Source organism: Neovison vison, chromosome X (assembly GCF_020171115.1).
Source record: "Neovison vison isolate M4711 chromosome X, ASM_NN_V1, whole genome shotgun sequence".
Taxonomy (NCBI): domain Eukaryota; kingdom Metazoa; phylum Chordata; class Mammalia; order Carnivora; family Mustelidae; genus Neogale; species Neogale vison.
Genome location: NC_058105.1, coordinates 66,805,747 through 66,823,295, shown reverse-complemented (window position 1 = coordinate 66,823,295; position 17,549 = coordinate 66,805,747). Strand labels below are relative to the sequence as shown.

The 17,549-nt window shown below is 41.5% G+C and overlaps 1 protein-coding gene and 1 long non-coding RNA gene across 3 annotated transcripts; one reads left to right on the top strand and one right to left on the bottom strand.

Moving 5' to 3' along the window:
• Nucleotides 1–980: 980 nt before the first annotated feature.
• On the bottom strand, nucleotides 981–2,336 carry LOC122897138. Its single transcript, XR_006382473.1, has 2 exons — nucleotides 2,105–2,336; nucleotides 981–1,637 (listed from the first exon to the last, which is right to left on the bottom strand). It is a non-coding gene; the product is annotated as an uncharacterized LOC122897138 (long non-coding RNA).
• Nucleotides 2,337–7,214: 4,878 nt separating this feature from the next.
• Nucleotides 7,215–11,451, top strand: PBDC1 (polysaccharide biosynthesis domain containing 1). Of its 2 annotated transcripts, XM_044234375.1 has the most exons (6): nucleotides 7,227–7,344; nucleotides 7,436–7,501; nucleotides 8,750–8,809; nucleotides 9,320–9,460; nucleotides 10,468–10,579; nucleotides 10,901–11,451. In XM_044234375.1, the coding sequence occupies exons 1-6, from the start codon at nucleotides 7,315–7,317 to the stop codon at nucleotides 11,152–11,154; spliced, it is 663 nt and encodes a 220-aa protein (XP_044090310.1). In that variant the 5' UTR covers nucleotides 7,227–7,314; the 3' UTR covers nucleotides 11,155–11,451. The 2 variants fall into 2 exon arrangements, with proteins under 2 accessions (XP_044090311.1, XP_044090310.1); XM_044234376.1 differs by lacking the exon at nucleotides 10,468–10,579 and having other exon boundaries at nucleotides 7,215–7,344.
• Nucleotides 11,452–17,549: the final 6,098 nt, after the last annotated feature.

The following is a 17,549-nucleotide window of genomic DNA, read 5'->3' as shown; positions in this document are numbered from 1 at the left end:
GGTGGCTCAGGTGGTTAAGTGTCTGCTTTCTGCTCAGGTCATGATCCCAGGGTCCTGACTCCTTACTCAGTAGGGGGCCTGCTTCTCCCTCTGCTTCTGCCTGCTGCTTCCCCTGCTTGTGCTCTGTCTCTCTCTCTCTCTCTAATAAATAAATAAAATCTTAAAAAAAAAGATGAGTGCCTTGTAAGAAGGCACCCCGCATTACTCACTCTTCTATACCTAGGGCTTAGCCACATATGGGCACACCTCTGAGTAGGCTATCAATGGACACGGGATATTGGATGAAAAATTTCACGAGGTTATCTATTGCATGTAAAAATTAGGAAGACAAAGAGGAGATAAAGCAGATACTAGATGGAATGTAAACCCCACTGAGGGTAAAGAGATGATGCCACATGGAAGGTGGGGTACCCAAAAGGGGAGCTCTTATAATACCCACAAACACCCTTGGCAAAATAAACCAGGGTCTGTACGCTCAGATAAGAGCATGTCTTAAGTAGGATGGCAAAATAACATCCAACCCTATAATAGGAGCCCTCTCTTCTTAGTCTCAGGTCTGCTGTATGGGTGGGGTGGGGGGAGGGTCTGCCTGTCCATACTGTGTGTAACACAATCCCCTGGAACGCCAGGGACATTAGAAGTGAGAAGTGAAATTCTTCCTTTTAGGAATGGACACTGTCTACTGGGATTCACTGTACTGTCTTGCCTGTCTCTTGAAGTATTAGAAGTTCTGAGTCCCCAAAACCTACCCAGGAGGAGTGTTGCTACTCCAGACCTCCGTTCTTCCTTACCATGCACACGTTTGAAGGGCCAACTTTGGCCTCCAGTTGCCCTATAGCTAGCCGATTTTATCTGTGAATTCTGTTGACAGGACCCACCCAGCATTCTTCAGGTTCCACTCATTTACCAGACAATGCCGCCTTTGTTATCAGACAGGGGTCCTTCCCCAGAGGCCAAGCAAGCCAAGCACTGACACCAGCTTTGAGGAGGGCAAAATGGATTTTATTGCAGGGCGTCAAGCAAGGAGACAGGAAAACATTTCTCAAATCCACCTTCCCAAACGGCTGGGGTTCGTTGTATAGCAGGTCAGGGTGCCAAGGCGTATGTAAGGTTGAATGGAATATCCTGATTGCACACAGGGACAAAGGGAGGTGTCCTCCTTTCTGAGCATGTGCATTCGAGAGTCATGCCTCTTCATGGGACACACATTCAGAAAATGGTGGCAGAAGCATGATGAACGGGGAGAGATCTCGGGGTGTGTTGTCACAGAGGTTACTCTCGTTCACTCTTGGTCCCCTCCACGCAGCTGCAAGAATTCTTCTCCGTTAGCTCCAGTCTTAGCTAGTCTCATCCCTGCTTGGTCACCTACTGCAAAACAGACTCAGAACTCACTCAAATTAGCCAGAGTTTCTTTAGGGTAGGATGATCAAACGTCTGTTGATGTGTCGGTTTCACTTTCAGTTGGTCACTTTTTGTTGCGGTGGTGTTGTTTTGTTTTGTTTTTCTGGACAAGGAGCCTGAATTGTCTCTTGGTCCCTGGTCTAGTGTTCCGGAATCATGCAGGCCTTCGGACTTGACGTTGGGCTGCAGGGGGCAGCAGGGAGCAGCTCCTCCTTTCTTTATGCCGCTACTGATTACTAGGAAATAAAAGCATAGTTTTCATAAACTGAGTAGCTTTTCTAAATTAGGTTTCCCACTCCATCATTCGTCTCAGAATAACTCTACAAGTTGAGTATGCCTCTTCATTTAATATTCGAAAAAGAAAAAGAGGGAGGGAGGGAGAGGGAGAGAGACCCTGTACAGAAACAGTAGATGGAGGAATTAAGACTTGATTCAAGGTCCAAGGTTATCACTAATTGATTATTATGGATATCCAGGGGTGTTTCTTGAGTTTTCCTTCCTGAGAAGCAAATCTGTTCCTCAGCAACACAAGGGCAGTACTGGAGTCCATGGCCAGCCTGGTGGCAGGCACTATCTCATTACACAGCACCCCTGGAAACCCTAGAGCTACTTTTGATGGCAAGGGGGTAGGAGAGAGGGAGGTGAGACTGTGGACAGGACACAAAGCTGAGAGGGACTTACGGAGATTAGTGAACGGCCGTACCTTCATTTCAGTAAGGGAGAGGCAGTGGTGGTGTCAGTGGCACGATGTCAACCCTTCCTGGCCACTGCAACCCAGGACAGAGCGAGATTTTCAGGGATTTGTGAGTCCCTATGTCAAAAGGGACGCAGTGGCCTGTGTCACCTCCTGGAACAGCTGTGTCAGATGGCCAGGATGGCATCTTAAGGGGCCGGCATGCTTCCTCCTGACCACCAAACAGTCCTGGAATACAATCACCACACTCACAGGCAACAGCCCCGGCAAGATGGCGCCAACCATCTCTTTCACCTGGCCCTTGCTACATTGTGTAAATCAGGTTTTCTGTTTTCAGGGAACACTCTCTCACATGATTTCTGACCACAGCCCCGGTTTTGTTTTGTTTTTTTCCCTCTCAACTTTTAGTCATAAATTTCGAGGCCAATCAAATTTGCCTTTCCTGTCTTTAGTCCAATAGCCAAATAGTCTGTGAGAACCACACCCCTGGATACAATCTGCCTATTTAGCTACTTGATTCCTGTTTCCTATCCCAGTGACCTCATTGCCCCAGGACACCCTACCTCATACCATTTATGGCTTCTAGCCTGCCTGCATGGATTGGACTCTTTGTTCCTTTCATGTATTTATGTATCTATTTGAGGTGCACTTTGTCTCGTTACTGTATCTATTTAAGACTTTATTTGTTAGAGAAGGGGGGGGGAGGGAGAGCATGAGCAGGGGGAGGGGCAGAAGGAGAGGGAGAGAGAAAAACAGCCTCCCTGCTGAGTGCCGAGCCAGGTGTGGGTCTCCCTCTTAGGACCCTGAAATCATGACCTGAGCCAAAGTTGGATGCTGAATGGACTGAGCCACCACCGGGGCACCCCCAACAATACATTAATTATACATGTTGCATAGATGCTTGACAGTAATGTGTGTTATAAATTGCTGGCTTCAGGGTTCAGAAGTTCTCCATTAAGTCAAGTTTGTTCCCGTGTTCAAAACTTCTACTAAATTCTTATTAAGGTGTTGGCTGTTTGGGCCGTCAATTGCCAAGCAACATGTTAAAATAGTCCACTATTTTACTGGATTTGTCCATCTCTGTTTGTAATTCTTTCAATTGTTGCTTTCTGTATTTTGAGGCTGTGTTGCAGTGAAGTTTCTGGGACAAGTTCCAATCTGGGACAGCAGCCCGGGGTCATTGTTGCACTCCCTCCTGACCACAGACCACACCCCGTGAACACAGTCACTCAAGATGTCATCTCTAAAATTCTGTCTTGGCATGAAACGCACTTACTATAAGATGAATCCACCCCTGTGGGTATTGTGAACCACACCTATCACAGAAAAACACTTTCACTACCCAGATTTTATAGTTCTATGGTTGACTAACTCACATGGTTTCTGACCATACTCCTATTTTTCCTCCCAACTTTTAATGACCAGTTGCAAGGTCCTTCAAGTTTGTCTTCCCATCTAGTCTGACAGCCATCAAGTCCATGTGGTCCATATTTTCAAGGAGTATCTACATGGCTTTACCACCTGCAAGTAGAAGCACTCACCCAACTGCCTTGCCAATGACAAACATATTTGAAAATGGAAGGTGCTTTTCCTTACATGTCAGGAAAAGGAAAATTTCCTTTTCCTTCTTCTACTCTATGGCACTCTAGCTCCGGCACTTACAGCTTTCATTTTCTCCACACCCCTGTTATTCCTGGCATTGCCGATACCTCGGCACCTTCGTCAGGACTGGTGATGCCTTTGGCTCTACCCGTGGCGTGTCTTAGAAGGCAGCTGAAGGTCAACTCAGTGGTGCCCTTCCAGAAGGAGAAAGAATCATCCCAGTTGAACTGCCATCTCCATTTTTCTTACCCTACACCAAAAGGTCTTTCTGCAATATAGCTCTTAAAGTCCACCAACTCTCTCCTTTTAGGTACTGTCTTTTGTTCCTGGCCCACTCCTCATCCCCTTATTTTAATAGCCAGCTGCCTTGAGTCCATCTGAAACAATAGGTGCGAGTGCAAAGGACAAACGCTTATTTTGATAGCTCTGCCTGGCCTGGCAATGGGAAAGGCTCTCGATGACAGTTTCATCTCCAGCCGTTTGCGGGTACAGATCTTCCAATCTTGTGAGGACCCCAATTCCTGGTCCGTGAGAGTGTCTAAGGCTGTGAATATTTGAGCAACGAGAAGTTCCCTGATTTAAAAAAAAAAAAAAGTCAAATAATTCTAACACACCATGTGCATGGTGTACATAATTATGAGGTGGGTTTTTTTTTTTAATTTAAAGGCAATTAATGTGCCCAAAGCATTCGATAAAGCGAATTACCCAAGTGCTTTCTCAGGTTAAAGGCCGGTTGTGTTTCTTAAGACCCTATTCCTATTCAGTTGTTATGTACGGATTTGGCCATCATCATGAGCCTACCCTTCCATTTTACTGTTGTCTATTGACCTCCTGGTCAGGCCTCCACATTCACTAATGTCCAGCATCCCTGTGGATGACCTGTCTTACCTTCAAACCTCTGGGTTACATACAGACTGCTATCCTTGCAGATTCATGTCCTCTCCTTTTAGCTGTTCCCTGAAAACGTCCCTCCACCTCCTTTAGATCAGTTCTTCCTTTCCTCTGAGCTGCTCCGCGGGACTTCTAAGACATTCTTCTCAAAACAAGACTTGAGCACATTCCTTCTTGCTCTCAGCTGCCTTCTTGTGTTTCACAGAGAAAACAGAAAGCTTCTGGAAGGAACACCTCCATTTCCTCTTTCTGCTGACTGTCTCCATTCGGTTTCTCTGGAGATACAGCCAGCTCACCGTCCAGGACAGTCTTCTCTATAAGGCCAATTCACCAGCCAGCACATTTAAGTCTCTCTCAACCTAAAATAATAATTTTAAAAGTCCCTGAGTTTCCTCAGAAAATTAAAAATAGAATCTTACTTCTTGGTGTAAATCCCAAAGAACTGAAAACGGGGTGTCGAAGTGATATTTTCACACCCATGTTCATAGCAACATTACTCATGATAGCCAAAAGGTGCAAGCATCCCAAATACTCATCAGTGGGTGAATGGATAAACAAATAAACACAATGTGGTATATATATATGAATATTATTCAGCCCTAAAAATAAAGGAAAAACTCTCACCTGGCAGTAACATGGATGAACCTTGAGAACATTATACTAAGTGAAATAAGCCAGTCGCAGAAAGACAAATACTATATGATCGCACTTGTATGGGGGTATCTAAAATAGCCAAATTCATAGAAACAGAAAGGTGGTCGTTGCCAGGGGTTGAGGGGAGGGGGAAATGGGAAGTTGTTTAATGGGTGTAGTTTTTCTGTTCTGTGAGGCGAACTAATTCTGTCACACAGCAGTCTGGATAAACGTAACACTATTGAACTGTATGCTTAGAAATGGTCGAGAGGGTACATTTTTCTGTTACATGTATCTCACCACAATTTTTTAAAAGTCCCTGGACCTCGTGTCCCTATCCAGCTTCAACTCTTTGGAAGAGTCCTCTATGGTCATTGCCATCTCTTCTTTAACTTCCACTCTCTTCTCAGCCCACTGCCACCAGACTCCTGCCCTCACCATTCCACTAAAACTGCTCTTGCTAAGGTTGTCCATGACCTCTCGATATTGTGGGCTTTGTGTACTCAACCCAGGATATTGGACACGATTCACCTCCCCCCCCACCCCGTTTCACTCTTTTTCCCTACCTTTTTTCTTCTTCATAAATCGTTCTTTCTTTGGCATGTTGATCTTCGTGTCTTCGTAGTTCCTCAGTTTCCTTTGAACAGCTCAATCCAACCTAAAGACATAGCTATCAGATTTACATCTCTCATCAGAGGTCCCTCTTACTAGTCCACTCCATCTGTATGTCCCACAGGCTCTTCAAACTCAACTCTTCAAATTCAACTCATCATCCCTCCTCTTGTTTTGAGGGGTTTTGTTTTTGGCTCAATGCTTGCATTCCCAAACCTTATTCTGAAATTTGGGACTCATACTGGAATCGTGTTTCTTCTTTATTTCCCGTATCCAATTAGTCATAAAGTTCTATGGATTCTTCTTCCCCTCTTAATTCGCAAAGTCATCTCGACTGCTGTATCCTCGGCTTAGTTTTTAATTACTATTCATTTCAGTGCCTTCAATTTGGTCTCTCTGCTTCCAAAATTGCCTTCCTGAAATCTATCTTGTATGTTGTATTTTAATGATCTTCTTAAGACTTAAGCTTAATCAGGCAGCTGTCTACTTGAAGCTCCCTATCAGCTTCCCATTGCTTTTAGGTTAAAGTGTCAAATTTCTAATATTCAGTATAGATAGTTCGACTTTTCCATCAAAATCGTAAATGACTAGGGGCGCCTGGGTTGCTCAGTGGGTTAAAGTCTCTGCCTTTGGCTTGGGTCCTGATCCCAGGGTCCTGTGATCCAGCCCACCATAGGGCTCTCTGCTTTGCAGGGAGCCTGCTTCCTCCTCTCTCTCTGCCTGCCTCTCTGCCTACTTGTGATCTCTGTCTGTATAAATAAATCTTTTTAAAAAATCGTAAATGACTATACACATACTGCTTTTTGGGGGCGGGGGGATTTGCTTCAAGGTCCCTTGGTGTTTAGTTCTCCAGTGCCTTTGTACATGCACTCTCCTCTCCCTGGATTGTCGTTCCCTGCCTTTGTTGCCTGCTTTTCTGGTTGTCCTTCCTGACTCCGTTTTTGTAACCCCTATTTGTGTTCCCATAGTGCATGATGCTATTTCGAGATGACTACTTTATATGCTATCTCACTGTATGTATTTCTTCCAAAATGGGGATTAAATTCTTCATCCCTCTACTTCATTGTCTAGCACCAAGCTTGTTTGTGATTTACTCCTTATTTGGAGTATTGGTGTGTGTGTATGTATTGGTATATGAGCCTGTTTGCAGAAATGTAGAGTGAATCCGAATCTCTGCTGGGCACTCAGCGCAGTGCGCACGCGAAAGGTTTTAAACTAAAGCTTTTCGGAAGATCACCACCGATATTAAGGAGCATTAAACTATCTGTAACATCGGAAGCATCCCATATTGTGCAGCAGCGCAACACCTTTGCGCGAGCGCAGTGTGAATGAGGAGGGGCCAGGGACAACTATGGAGGTTGCGCGCAGGCGCACCCGGAAAGAAAGCCTCTCTTATTCGGCCCTCCCTTTCCAACCAGCTGCCGGCCGAGTTTGCAAATAGTCATTTCCGGGAAACAGGCGCTTGCTTTGTGGGGTGCAACATGGAGACGACCAGTGGAACTGCTGAGCCGGTGAGACGCTGCTCTGGGGTCGTGTGGGTGGGGAAGCCGAGCGGGGTCGAGCTTTGAACACCATCTCTCCCCCTTCTTGTTCCCTTCTCAGGTTTCCGGGGAACTGGCGTCTGTGGCACATGCTCTTTCTCTTCCAGCCGAGTCTTATGGCAACGATGTGAGTATGACTCACCCCCAGCTCCCACTTAAACAGTTAGCTTGGTATGTCTGCAGGGCCTGCCACGAAACTGTAACCTCCTGATGTCTTCTGTGAACCCTCTCCATGCCCGACGGAAACGGAGGTTTCTCATTCATTTTAACCTTTTTGGTCCACAAACCCAGGACAGATGCCGGTGGAAGTAATTCCCTAACTTTGCTGCAATAGAACCAACCACCTGAGAAGCTTTTATATTTTCAGTTGTCCAGGTCACAATCTATACCAATTAAATCAAAATATTGGGGGGGGCGGCGGTGAGAGTCAGAAACTGCTATTTTTTAAAGGTTACTGAATGATTTCATTATTCAGTAAAGTGGCACTGAATTATGATATGTCTTGTTTAGATTCTTAAGAAGAAAGCATATGATATTTTTGAGATACAAGACACAGGGACATGAGAATAGTATTAACAGTCAAATAAAAATGTGATTGATGTATGTTAGGTTAGAGTGTAAGATCCAAAGGAGTTTAGCCGAAGGAGAAACCCCTAAGAACTGAGACAGCAGTATAGGAAGACTTCACTGAGAAAGTGAATCTCTAACTGTAATCCTCCAAGTATAGATGGACACAGGACATGGAGTAAGGCATGGAGGTGAAAATGCAAATGGCTTTGCTGGGGTCAGTGAAATAGATCCATCTGGCTAGAGTGGGAGATTTTAATGGAAGAGGTGATAGGTATTTGGGAAGGCTTATTTAATAATCTAGCCTGCTTCACAATACTGATTCAATTTTAAGTGTTATGGATGGGGAATTGGCTATCTTTTTGGGGGGGAGGAATTGGCTATCTTATAAACAGATTATAACATGTTAGACTATTAAAAGTGAAGGGTATTTCACTTCATTTATCTTACTTTGTTCTCCCAACGCCTCAGTGATACATGTGAGTATATTGTATCAGTTTTATAATGGTTTAATTGAGTCCTGAGAAGGCACTCTATTTACTGCTTTCTGTAGTCTCTCACACTTCACTAGCTGATGGAAAAAGAACCAGTGGCTTATGCTGTTGATTAGATTGTATAGGCAGCTTCTTTTGGTGGGTAGTTTTCTTCATTAAGGACAAAAGTTTTCTGTTTTCCAAACCTATTAGTCCAATTTTTATTCTTTGGCAGTAGTGTTATTACATTACCTAGACATCCACAGACATCTTTAATTTGTTCTCTAGTAGCAGAATTGGGAGATTCTGACCTGACATTCTTCACTCCTTTGCAGCCTGATATTGAGATGGCTTGGGCCATGAAAGCAATGCAGCATGCTGAAGTCTACTACAAGGTGAGTTGTCTGTTTTCATTATTAAGCAGAATTAAACATGGAATTGTAGTGTTTGGTTCTCTGCTAATGACTATTCACAGCAAGTTAAAACACAAAACATATGTATTTTGGAGATACTTTTTATTACTGTAAGATTTTACCCACAGAGAATGAGGAGTGAAAGTGAATTTTGTTTTGACAATGAGGAGTTGTACTTCTTTGCCCAGTGTTCTGCTAACTAGCAAAATGATTCTGTAGTAGGCAATTAGTAAATGTTTGATGACTGAATGGACAATTCACAGAGGGCAATAGCCAGGCAGTACTAGTCCCAAAAGGGTTTGAACTGGTGGCAAGGACTGTAGTATATTATGGCTTTTGAAAACTACGTCATGATTTCATCTGGGACCTCATCTGCCTGTACTTCCTAATAACTCTTCTGCCCTTAGAACCATAAATATTTTCTGGGGAAGGGGGGATAGAAGTGGAGTAAATTAGAGACTAGCTTCTATTATGTTGTCTTGTGTCTGGCAGCTGATTTCATCAGTTGACCCACAGTTCCTGAAACTCACCAAAGTGGATGACCAAATCTATTCTGAGTTTCGGGAAAATTTTGAGAAACTCAGGATAGATGTGTTGGATCCAGAAGAGCTCAAATCAGAATCAGCTAAAGAGGTAAGAGTTCTCTCAAATATTGCATAGCATCTCACTAACAATTACTGATTGTGAAAACATTTTTATACATCAACCTTTTTTCAGTATGTTTTAAGGAAATATGTAAAGAACCAGGGCTTTTATGTAGTTATAATCAACTAATAAGTAAGTTATGAAGTGAAATAAATATTTTTCTGGTATTTGAGTTTTTTATGTACATTGGATGTATTTTTTCCTTTTTTTTTTTTTTTTGACTTGGATAATTTATCCCTTCCTACCCAGGCCTTTCAGGGGAGAAGGAGCAAATTTACTTATGTTATGTTAGTAGTTTAGCTTGGATGGAGAGTTGGCAAATTGGCAAAAAAAAAGTCTTGAATGGAGAATTGGCAAATACGATATAGAGAGGTGTCTGAATTCTCCGGATTTAAGTTCTCATTATCATGAGCCATGGATACTAGGAAAACTTAGGTTTCCCATTGCTTATCTGATTATCATACTTTTGCAGTGTGTAAAACTCTTACAGTGGGGAAAATACTTCCCTGAGAGTAGGTCCTTGGTTTGTGATATATGTGACCTTTTAACATTGTTACTGTTAACTGTTAAATCTGTTACTGATCTTGGCAAAGTACTTCTAGCAATGGACTTCTTTCTTAAAATTTAACTTTGTGACCTTGCCACATTCCTGCTGCCTTGTCTCATTTGTGCTTCAGTGGGGATGAATAACTATTTTGGGCTGAGTTAACCAATAACTTAAAAACAAAACAATATATTTAAGAAGTCAAATTTTAATTCTGTAGCCTAGGATTTAAATATTTTGTCAAGTTAAAATATTGTTTGTGTTGAGAAATACCAGTCTAAGGACAATAGATAGCATAGAAACTTAGTGCTATTGAAAGTAGAAATCAGCTCAGTCCTAGTCTCTTTCACTATGGCTACTTCGCTTACTGAGGAAGTGGAGTCCCTTCTCTTGGCCTGACTTCACCAGCCTCCTGCATTTGTCAGCTAAGGCATCTTTTTTGCCTTTATAGAAGTGGAGGCCATTTTGCTTGAAGTTTGACGGGATTGTAGAAGACTTCAATTATGGTACTTTGTTGCGACTGGATTGTTCCCAGGGCTACACTGAGGAAAACACCATCTTTGGTGAGATTCTTGCCTCTGGAGTGGTTTCTGTATAAGGAAATTGAGGGATCTGGTTTTACTGATGAATTAGTGACATGAATAGTTTGGGGATTATTTTATTTGTTACATATTTAAAGATCATGTTACTTTTCATTGAATAACTATGAGGTAAGATGGTTAAGTATTTTCAGCCTCATTTAACAAGATTAGAATTCCACATCTCTGAAGTTTATGACTGTACTGGAATGCTTTGACTGTTAGTTCAGCTTTGTTAATAGACTTCCAGTAGGTTTAGAAAAGTAACTGTGACTAGGACAATAATCAATTCTATTCACATTTCAGCCCCCAGGATACAATTTTTGGCAATTGAAATTGCTCGGAACCGAGAAGGCTATAACAAAGCAGTTTACACCAGTGTTCATGACAAAGAAGAAGAGAAAGAAGGCAACCATGGAAGAGAGAAAGGAACTGACGGTGGACGGGCAGAAGAGAAAGGAGACATCAGAGAAAGAGAAAAAACAAAAACCAACAAAGGAGAAGAAAAAGAGAAAGGAGCCGACAAAGAAATTAGCAAGAGTGGTGAAACAGCTATGTAAGGTAGACAAGGAATAGCACCCTGGAAGCTATGACCCAATTATGTCTACAGATACTACGATGCTACTTGATGCTACTTGCGCAGACCATGTGGTTAAATGTATCTCTTTGTGCGATCCAAAGACATAAAGAAGTACATCTTTCCAGCCTAATAATCAAGAGCTACTTTTGTTGTTCTCTTGTCTGAACCAGCTTAGAGACTATTAGGGTGTTAGTTGAGCATTTCTTGGTATAGTGTTTCTTGGTTCTCACCACTGGTCAAGTAAGAAATTTTACAAATAAATTTCTTTTGGTTCTTATGACTAGATCTACAATTGACTTTTAGAAAGATATTTCCAATTATTTGACACTACAGATTTTTTTTCAAGTATATAATCTTTTTGGCATGTCTAACAAAATGATTTTTGCCTATTTTTATTTTTTTTTATTTTTTTTTTTTAAGATTTTATTTATTTATTTGAGAGAGACAGTGAGAGAGAGCATGAGCGAGGAGAAGGTCAGAGAGCGAAGCAGACTCCCCATGGAGCTGGGAGCCTGATGTGGGACTCGATCCCGGGACTCCAGGATCACGCCCTGAGCCGAAGGCAGTCGTCCAACCAACCGCGCCACCCAGGCGTCCCGATTTTTGCCTATTTTTAAATGCTTATCATTGTTTCCTGCAGTAAAGTTTCCTCAAACCTGTTATGTTGTATGTGGTTTGGGGATTAGAAGTCCCTATGTAAGGGTTAATTCCTGCTATTTGAGTCACTATAGCTTTCTGATTTTCTTTGATATATCTGGCAAATATTTGATGAATATTCTATGGAGATAAGAGCTGGGGCCTGAACCTGTCAGACCAGTGAATGAAGCCCAGTTCACATTAGAAGAGCAGGAAACTGGACCTGCTTCAGTACCTGCTTCTCTTCTGGTACCCAAGTTGTTACCTGAAAGCTAGCAGAAATTAATAATTAAATATAAAGCCTGATAGAGTTACTTCCCTTTTATAATACTATGAACAAGAGCATACATTTACAGAGTAACATAAAATGAACATTTTTAAATGATATTTTGTCAGACTCCAATAATAGACCAGTTGATTTTATGTGGATGGATGGGTTTCTTCTCCTCTCGTGACTTTTAGGAGTGTATGTTTCCATTATCTTTATATATATATAAAGGTTTGTGCATGTCCCATTAGACCTACTGACCTTGATTGCTAAAACTAGTTAGAGGAAGCCACAATGTTTATAGTGCATACAGTAAATTCTCTTAAAACTCTAACCACAGCATGATCATTTGAGAACGGATTTAGCAGAGCAGAGAAGCGGGAGAAATGAGGCTTTTTCCCCTGGTGGACATAGAAGAAAAATAAAAGTTAAACTTAATTGATGAATTATTTTCTAGGCAAGAGCTGAACTAGAGATACCTATAGCTAGCAGCAGCAGTTATACACAAAGCAAATAGGTTTCTCTATGGATGCTTTTTAGCCAACTCTTAAAAATATTTAAAACATTTGTTAGACTTCTCATTTTATAGAAAATATCCCTTTAAATGAGTAGGAGAGTGTTAAATACTTTGTACTAGACAGACTTAAAAATCAAGAACGTCCTTTGCTGTATTGACTTTGTGTAGTTCATAGATTCTTTTTTAAAGATTTTATTTACTTATTTGACAGAGAGAGACCGCAAATAGGCAGAGAGGCAGGCAGAGAGAGAGGGGGAAGCAGGCTCCCCACTGACCAGAGAGCCCAATGCGGGGCTCAATTCCAGGACCCTGAGACCATGACCTGAGCCGAAGGCAGAGGCTTAACCACTGAGCCACCCAGGTGCCCCCATACATTCTTAAATATCCATGAACATGTGTCCATACACATTGCCTGAGGGACTAGGGAAGAATAAAGATTACTGGCTGCATACAATTCTGCCTGTGGTAGCCTTTTCCAGATTGCTCACCAGCAAGAAAACTTGCTTAATTACTTCTCTCTGATTTTATGGAGAATAAGAAATGAATCATTGAAAGATTACTTTAAAGTGAGAGGCATCTCTGTCCAAGAACTAGGAAATACAAACTGAGCAAAGGGAGAGGAATAAGAACAAGAACACTTCAGCAGCATTGTAAAGCTAGGAATCCAAGACCATATCCAAGGTCAATGGGGAGAGTGGGCAGAATTCTCAAGGTGGCCTCAAGATTTCCACCCTTGGCATACATGCTCTGTATAATTCCCTATTCCCTCCTGTTGGTGTGGGCAGGCCTTGTGAATATGAGGGGATTCTGTTTGTTCATTTAAGTTATAACCTTTTAATTTTGAGTTAATAAAAATGGAGAATATCCTGGGTGGGTATGGCCTAATCGGGTGAATCCCTAAGTGGGAAAAGCAGCAGCAGATGTTCACCTGTTGGCCTTAAAAAAACAAAAAGCTGTGTTACTCAAGGGGGCCATGTGGCAAGGACCTCAGGGTAGCCGCTGAGAGCTGAGAATGCTCGCAGGCTGAGAGCCAGCAAAAAATGGGGATTTCACTCTAGTTGGAAGGAACTAAATTCTACCAATAACCAGCAAGTTTGGAAGAGGACTTAAAGTCTTGGATGAGCTTACAGGCCTGGCTGATACCATGATTTTGGTCCTTTGAGACCCCAAGCAGAGGACCAAGTTAAGCTATATCTGGACTCTTGACCCATAGGACTCTGAGATGGTAATGGGTATTGTGTTAAGCTACTAATTACATGGTAATTTGTTATGGAGCAGTAGAAAATGGCTACAGACTCTGGTAATGGAAGTGGAGTGCTGCTGTATCAAGTACCTAAAATGTGGGAGTGGTTTTAGAATCAGGCGGTAGGTGAAGACTAGAAGAATTTTGAGGACCATGATAGGGAAAGCCTAAATTGCCTTAAACAGGCTGTCAGTAGTAATATGGACTTTAAGGATGCTGTAGGCGAAGGCTCAAAAGGAAGTAAGGAACGTGCTGTTGGAAACTAGAAGAAAGGAAATCCTCTTAGTAGGTGGTAGCATTATGGTTAGAGGCCCGGAAGTTTGGGATTTGAGTCTTTGCTCTAAATTATTTGGGAGATGTTATGCCAGGCTTGACATAGTATGTAAACATCTGTGATTTATTCAGAATGTGGTACCATTATTTATCTCCATGACATCTTTTGGAGGCAGGGAAAGGGCACAGACTAATTTTGGCACTTACAGAAGGGAAAATTGCAGTCATTTTGAAGTTTTAGGCCACTGAATTTGTGGTAATTTGTTACAACAACAATAGGAAACCAATAAAGAAGGCATACTGAGCCCTGTTTAAAGGTAGAGACATTTACTACACTGTCATTATTTACTTTGAAACTATAGTTTAAACAAAGATCTTGTGCCAGATAATTGAGACATGAACTGTACCCAAAGCAAGCTTCAATGATTCTAAACCATTTTGAACTTATTCTTCTAAGGAATTCCTGTAGCTGAATCTGTGTGTTAGATGCCATTAATATAATTGGGAATTCTCTGAGTTTACTTAAAGGTAACAGTACAGGGCTTAGTAATGAGTATGTGCTCATGTGAAGCTTACAGTATTAATAAAACTCGATGGTAACTTCATCAATTATTTGGACCTTAGACAAAATATTTTTCTGAACAGGTGTATTTTATCATTGATGTTGTTTAAAAATTGTCAGAGCATGGTGATAATTCAAACAGGCCAGATTTTTGTTGGTTTTATTGCTGTTTTTAAATTTTCTACAGATTATACAGTTCTTTTTTTTTTAAATTTAAATTTATATTTTCAGTGCTAAGATTCATTGTTAATGTACCACACCCAGTGCTCCATGTAATACAGTTCTTTTTGCTTGCACACAATGTGGATGATTCTCACTATCCCACATTGGTACACAATTGCTTTCATACATATTCTTACTCAGATACATAGTCAATATCTTAGGGGCACCTGGGTGGCTCAATTGATTAAGCATCTGCCTTCAGCTTGGGTCATGATCCCAGGGTCCTGGTACTGAGTCCAGCCTCGGGCTCCGTGCTCAGCGGGGAGTCTGCTTCTCCCCCTCCTTTCTGCTTGTGCTCTCTCATGCCATCTCCATCTCTCTCAAATGAAATATTTTAAAAATTATCAGTATCTTAATTGATGATTCACAATTAAGGCATGCACGTATGTTATGTGAATGGCCATTTCCCCATGCATACATGTTTTTAATCTAGAATTATAGAAGCGTTACAGATAGATATCAACATGATGGTGGTCTCTCGAATTGTACTACTTTCACATGATGACCATTTATATGACTGGCTAGCTTTAAATTTTCCCTACTCAGGAGTTCTCTGATTTCCGCAATATAAACTGCATTTTTGGGGCACCTGGTTGGCTCAGTTGATTAAGTGGCTAACTTGATTTCCATCAGGTCATGATCTCAGGGTCCTGGGATTGAGCCCCAAGTCAGGATCTGCATTCAGTGGGGAGTCGGGATTCTCTCTCTCTACCCTACCCCCCACTTACACACTCTCTAAAATAAATAAATATCTCTTTTTTTTTTAAATTTTATTTATTTATTTGAGAGAGAGAGACAGTGAGAGAGAGCATGAGCGAGGAGAAGGTCAGAGAGCGAAGCAGACTCCCCATGGAGCTGGGAGCCCGATGTGGGACTCGATCCCGGGACTCCAGGATCACACCCTGAGCCGAAGGCAGTCGTCCAACCAACTGAGCCACCCAGGCGTCCCTAAAATAAATAAATATATCTTTAAAAAATATATATATTTATTGCATTTTCTTTAAGTCAGTATGTTTTCATTTTATAAAAATTGAGATTGAATTGGGATGCCTAGCTGACTCAGTGAAGCATGCAACTCTTTTTTTAAAAAAGATTTTATTTATTTGACAGAGATCATAAGTAGGCAGAGAGGCAAGCAGAGAGAGGGGGTGAAGCAGACTCCCCACTGATCAGTGAGCCTGATGTGGGGTTCGATCCCAGTACCCTGAGATCATGACCTGAGCTGAAGGCAGAGGCTTTAACCCCCTGAGCCACCCAGGTGCCCCAAGCATGCAACTCTTGACCTCACAGATTTGAGTTCAAGCCCCACATTTCTCATTGTGGTGGCCTCAGGCCCAGAGTAGTATAGGTGTAATTTGGAAGCCTTATGAATGAGAAGGAAGTGAAAGGTGAAAGAAGAAGAATAAGTGAGAGACATTACCAAAATTTTTAATGAGAATGATAGAGAAAAAAATGGTTATGACCTATATATATATAGATCTATATATACACATATAGATCTATGTGTGTGTATATATATCTATATATCTATATATACACACACATAGATCTATATGTGTATATATAGATCTATACACACTATATAGATCTATATAGATATATATACACACACACATATATATATACACGTGTATATATATATAGATATCTATGTGTATATGTGTGTGTATATATGTATATAGATCTCTATATATCTATCTATGTGCATATCTATATATGTGTGTGTATATATATAGATATATCTATATATATGCCCACATTGGGTATAAAGCTTACTTTAAAAAAATTGATATTGAATCATAAAGTAATTTGCCCTCCATCACATAAGGGTGGAGATCCTTATCTTTTGGTTATGAATCTTATGGTTTTTCCAGAATCCCACTCTAGATTCAGCTTCTTGCCAGAATAGGGACAAGTAATTTGAGTAAGGAATCAAAACTATTTAATAATCATAGGCAAGAGCATTCTAGTGTGGAGTGCCGTACTGCGGTAGTTTAAGCTCCTCACCGTATTTGTAATTTCTCTTTGTCTTTTTCCTTCTTATCTCTGCAAAAGATTCCTTGTTGCATATGCAACTCAGACTTGTTTAAAAAGCATTACAGTGTAATCATTATAGTGTATCACTGAATGTTCAGTTTCAAAATTATATTTAAATTTAAATTAAATTTCATTTAATTTCTTCACCTTTCTTATGAACTGAGATTTGGCTGATACATTCCTGCAAGTGTTTTTTTTAAAAATGATTTTATTTATTTATTTGCTAGAGAGAGAAAGAGCGCACAAGAGGGGGAGCGGCGGGCAGAGGGAGAAGCAGGCTCCCTGTCAAGCAAGGCATCTGATGTAGGACTTGATTCTGAAAGGGTCTGTAGACAAAAGGACAAGACTGATACAAAGCGAAGGTCAAGCAAAGCTTTATTTCGCGCCAAGCATATAGAATCAAACTGACCGGCCAGGGTCCTCTCTTGCAAAGAGGCGACCCCTCCCAGTCTCACGGACTAACATTTATAGAGTAAAGGCCATGTGGTTGAGCCTGGCCACACACAGGTGGCCAATGGAATTACAGTCTACCCCATGATGGTCATCTAATTCAGCCTATGGCCTTGGCTAGAATTTGTCTGGAGCCCAAAAGGCGGGGCTCACACTCCTTGGCGGGT

Excerpts from the sequence above, each read along its gene's own strand:
- PBDC1 (XM_044234375.1), top strand. The coding sequence starts at position 7,315 with ATGGAGACGACCAGTGGAACTGCTGAGCCG. Across the intron at positions 8,810-9,319 it reads ATGCTGAAGTCTACTACAAG|CTGATTTCATCAGTTGACCC; the intron begins GTGAGTTGTCTG and ends TGTGTCTGGCAG. Across the intron at positions 10,580-10,900 it reads TGAGGAAAACACCATCTTTG|CCCCCAGGATACAATTTTTG; the intron begins GTGAGATTCTTG and ends TTCACATTTCAG.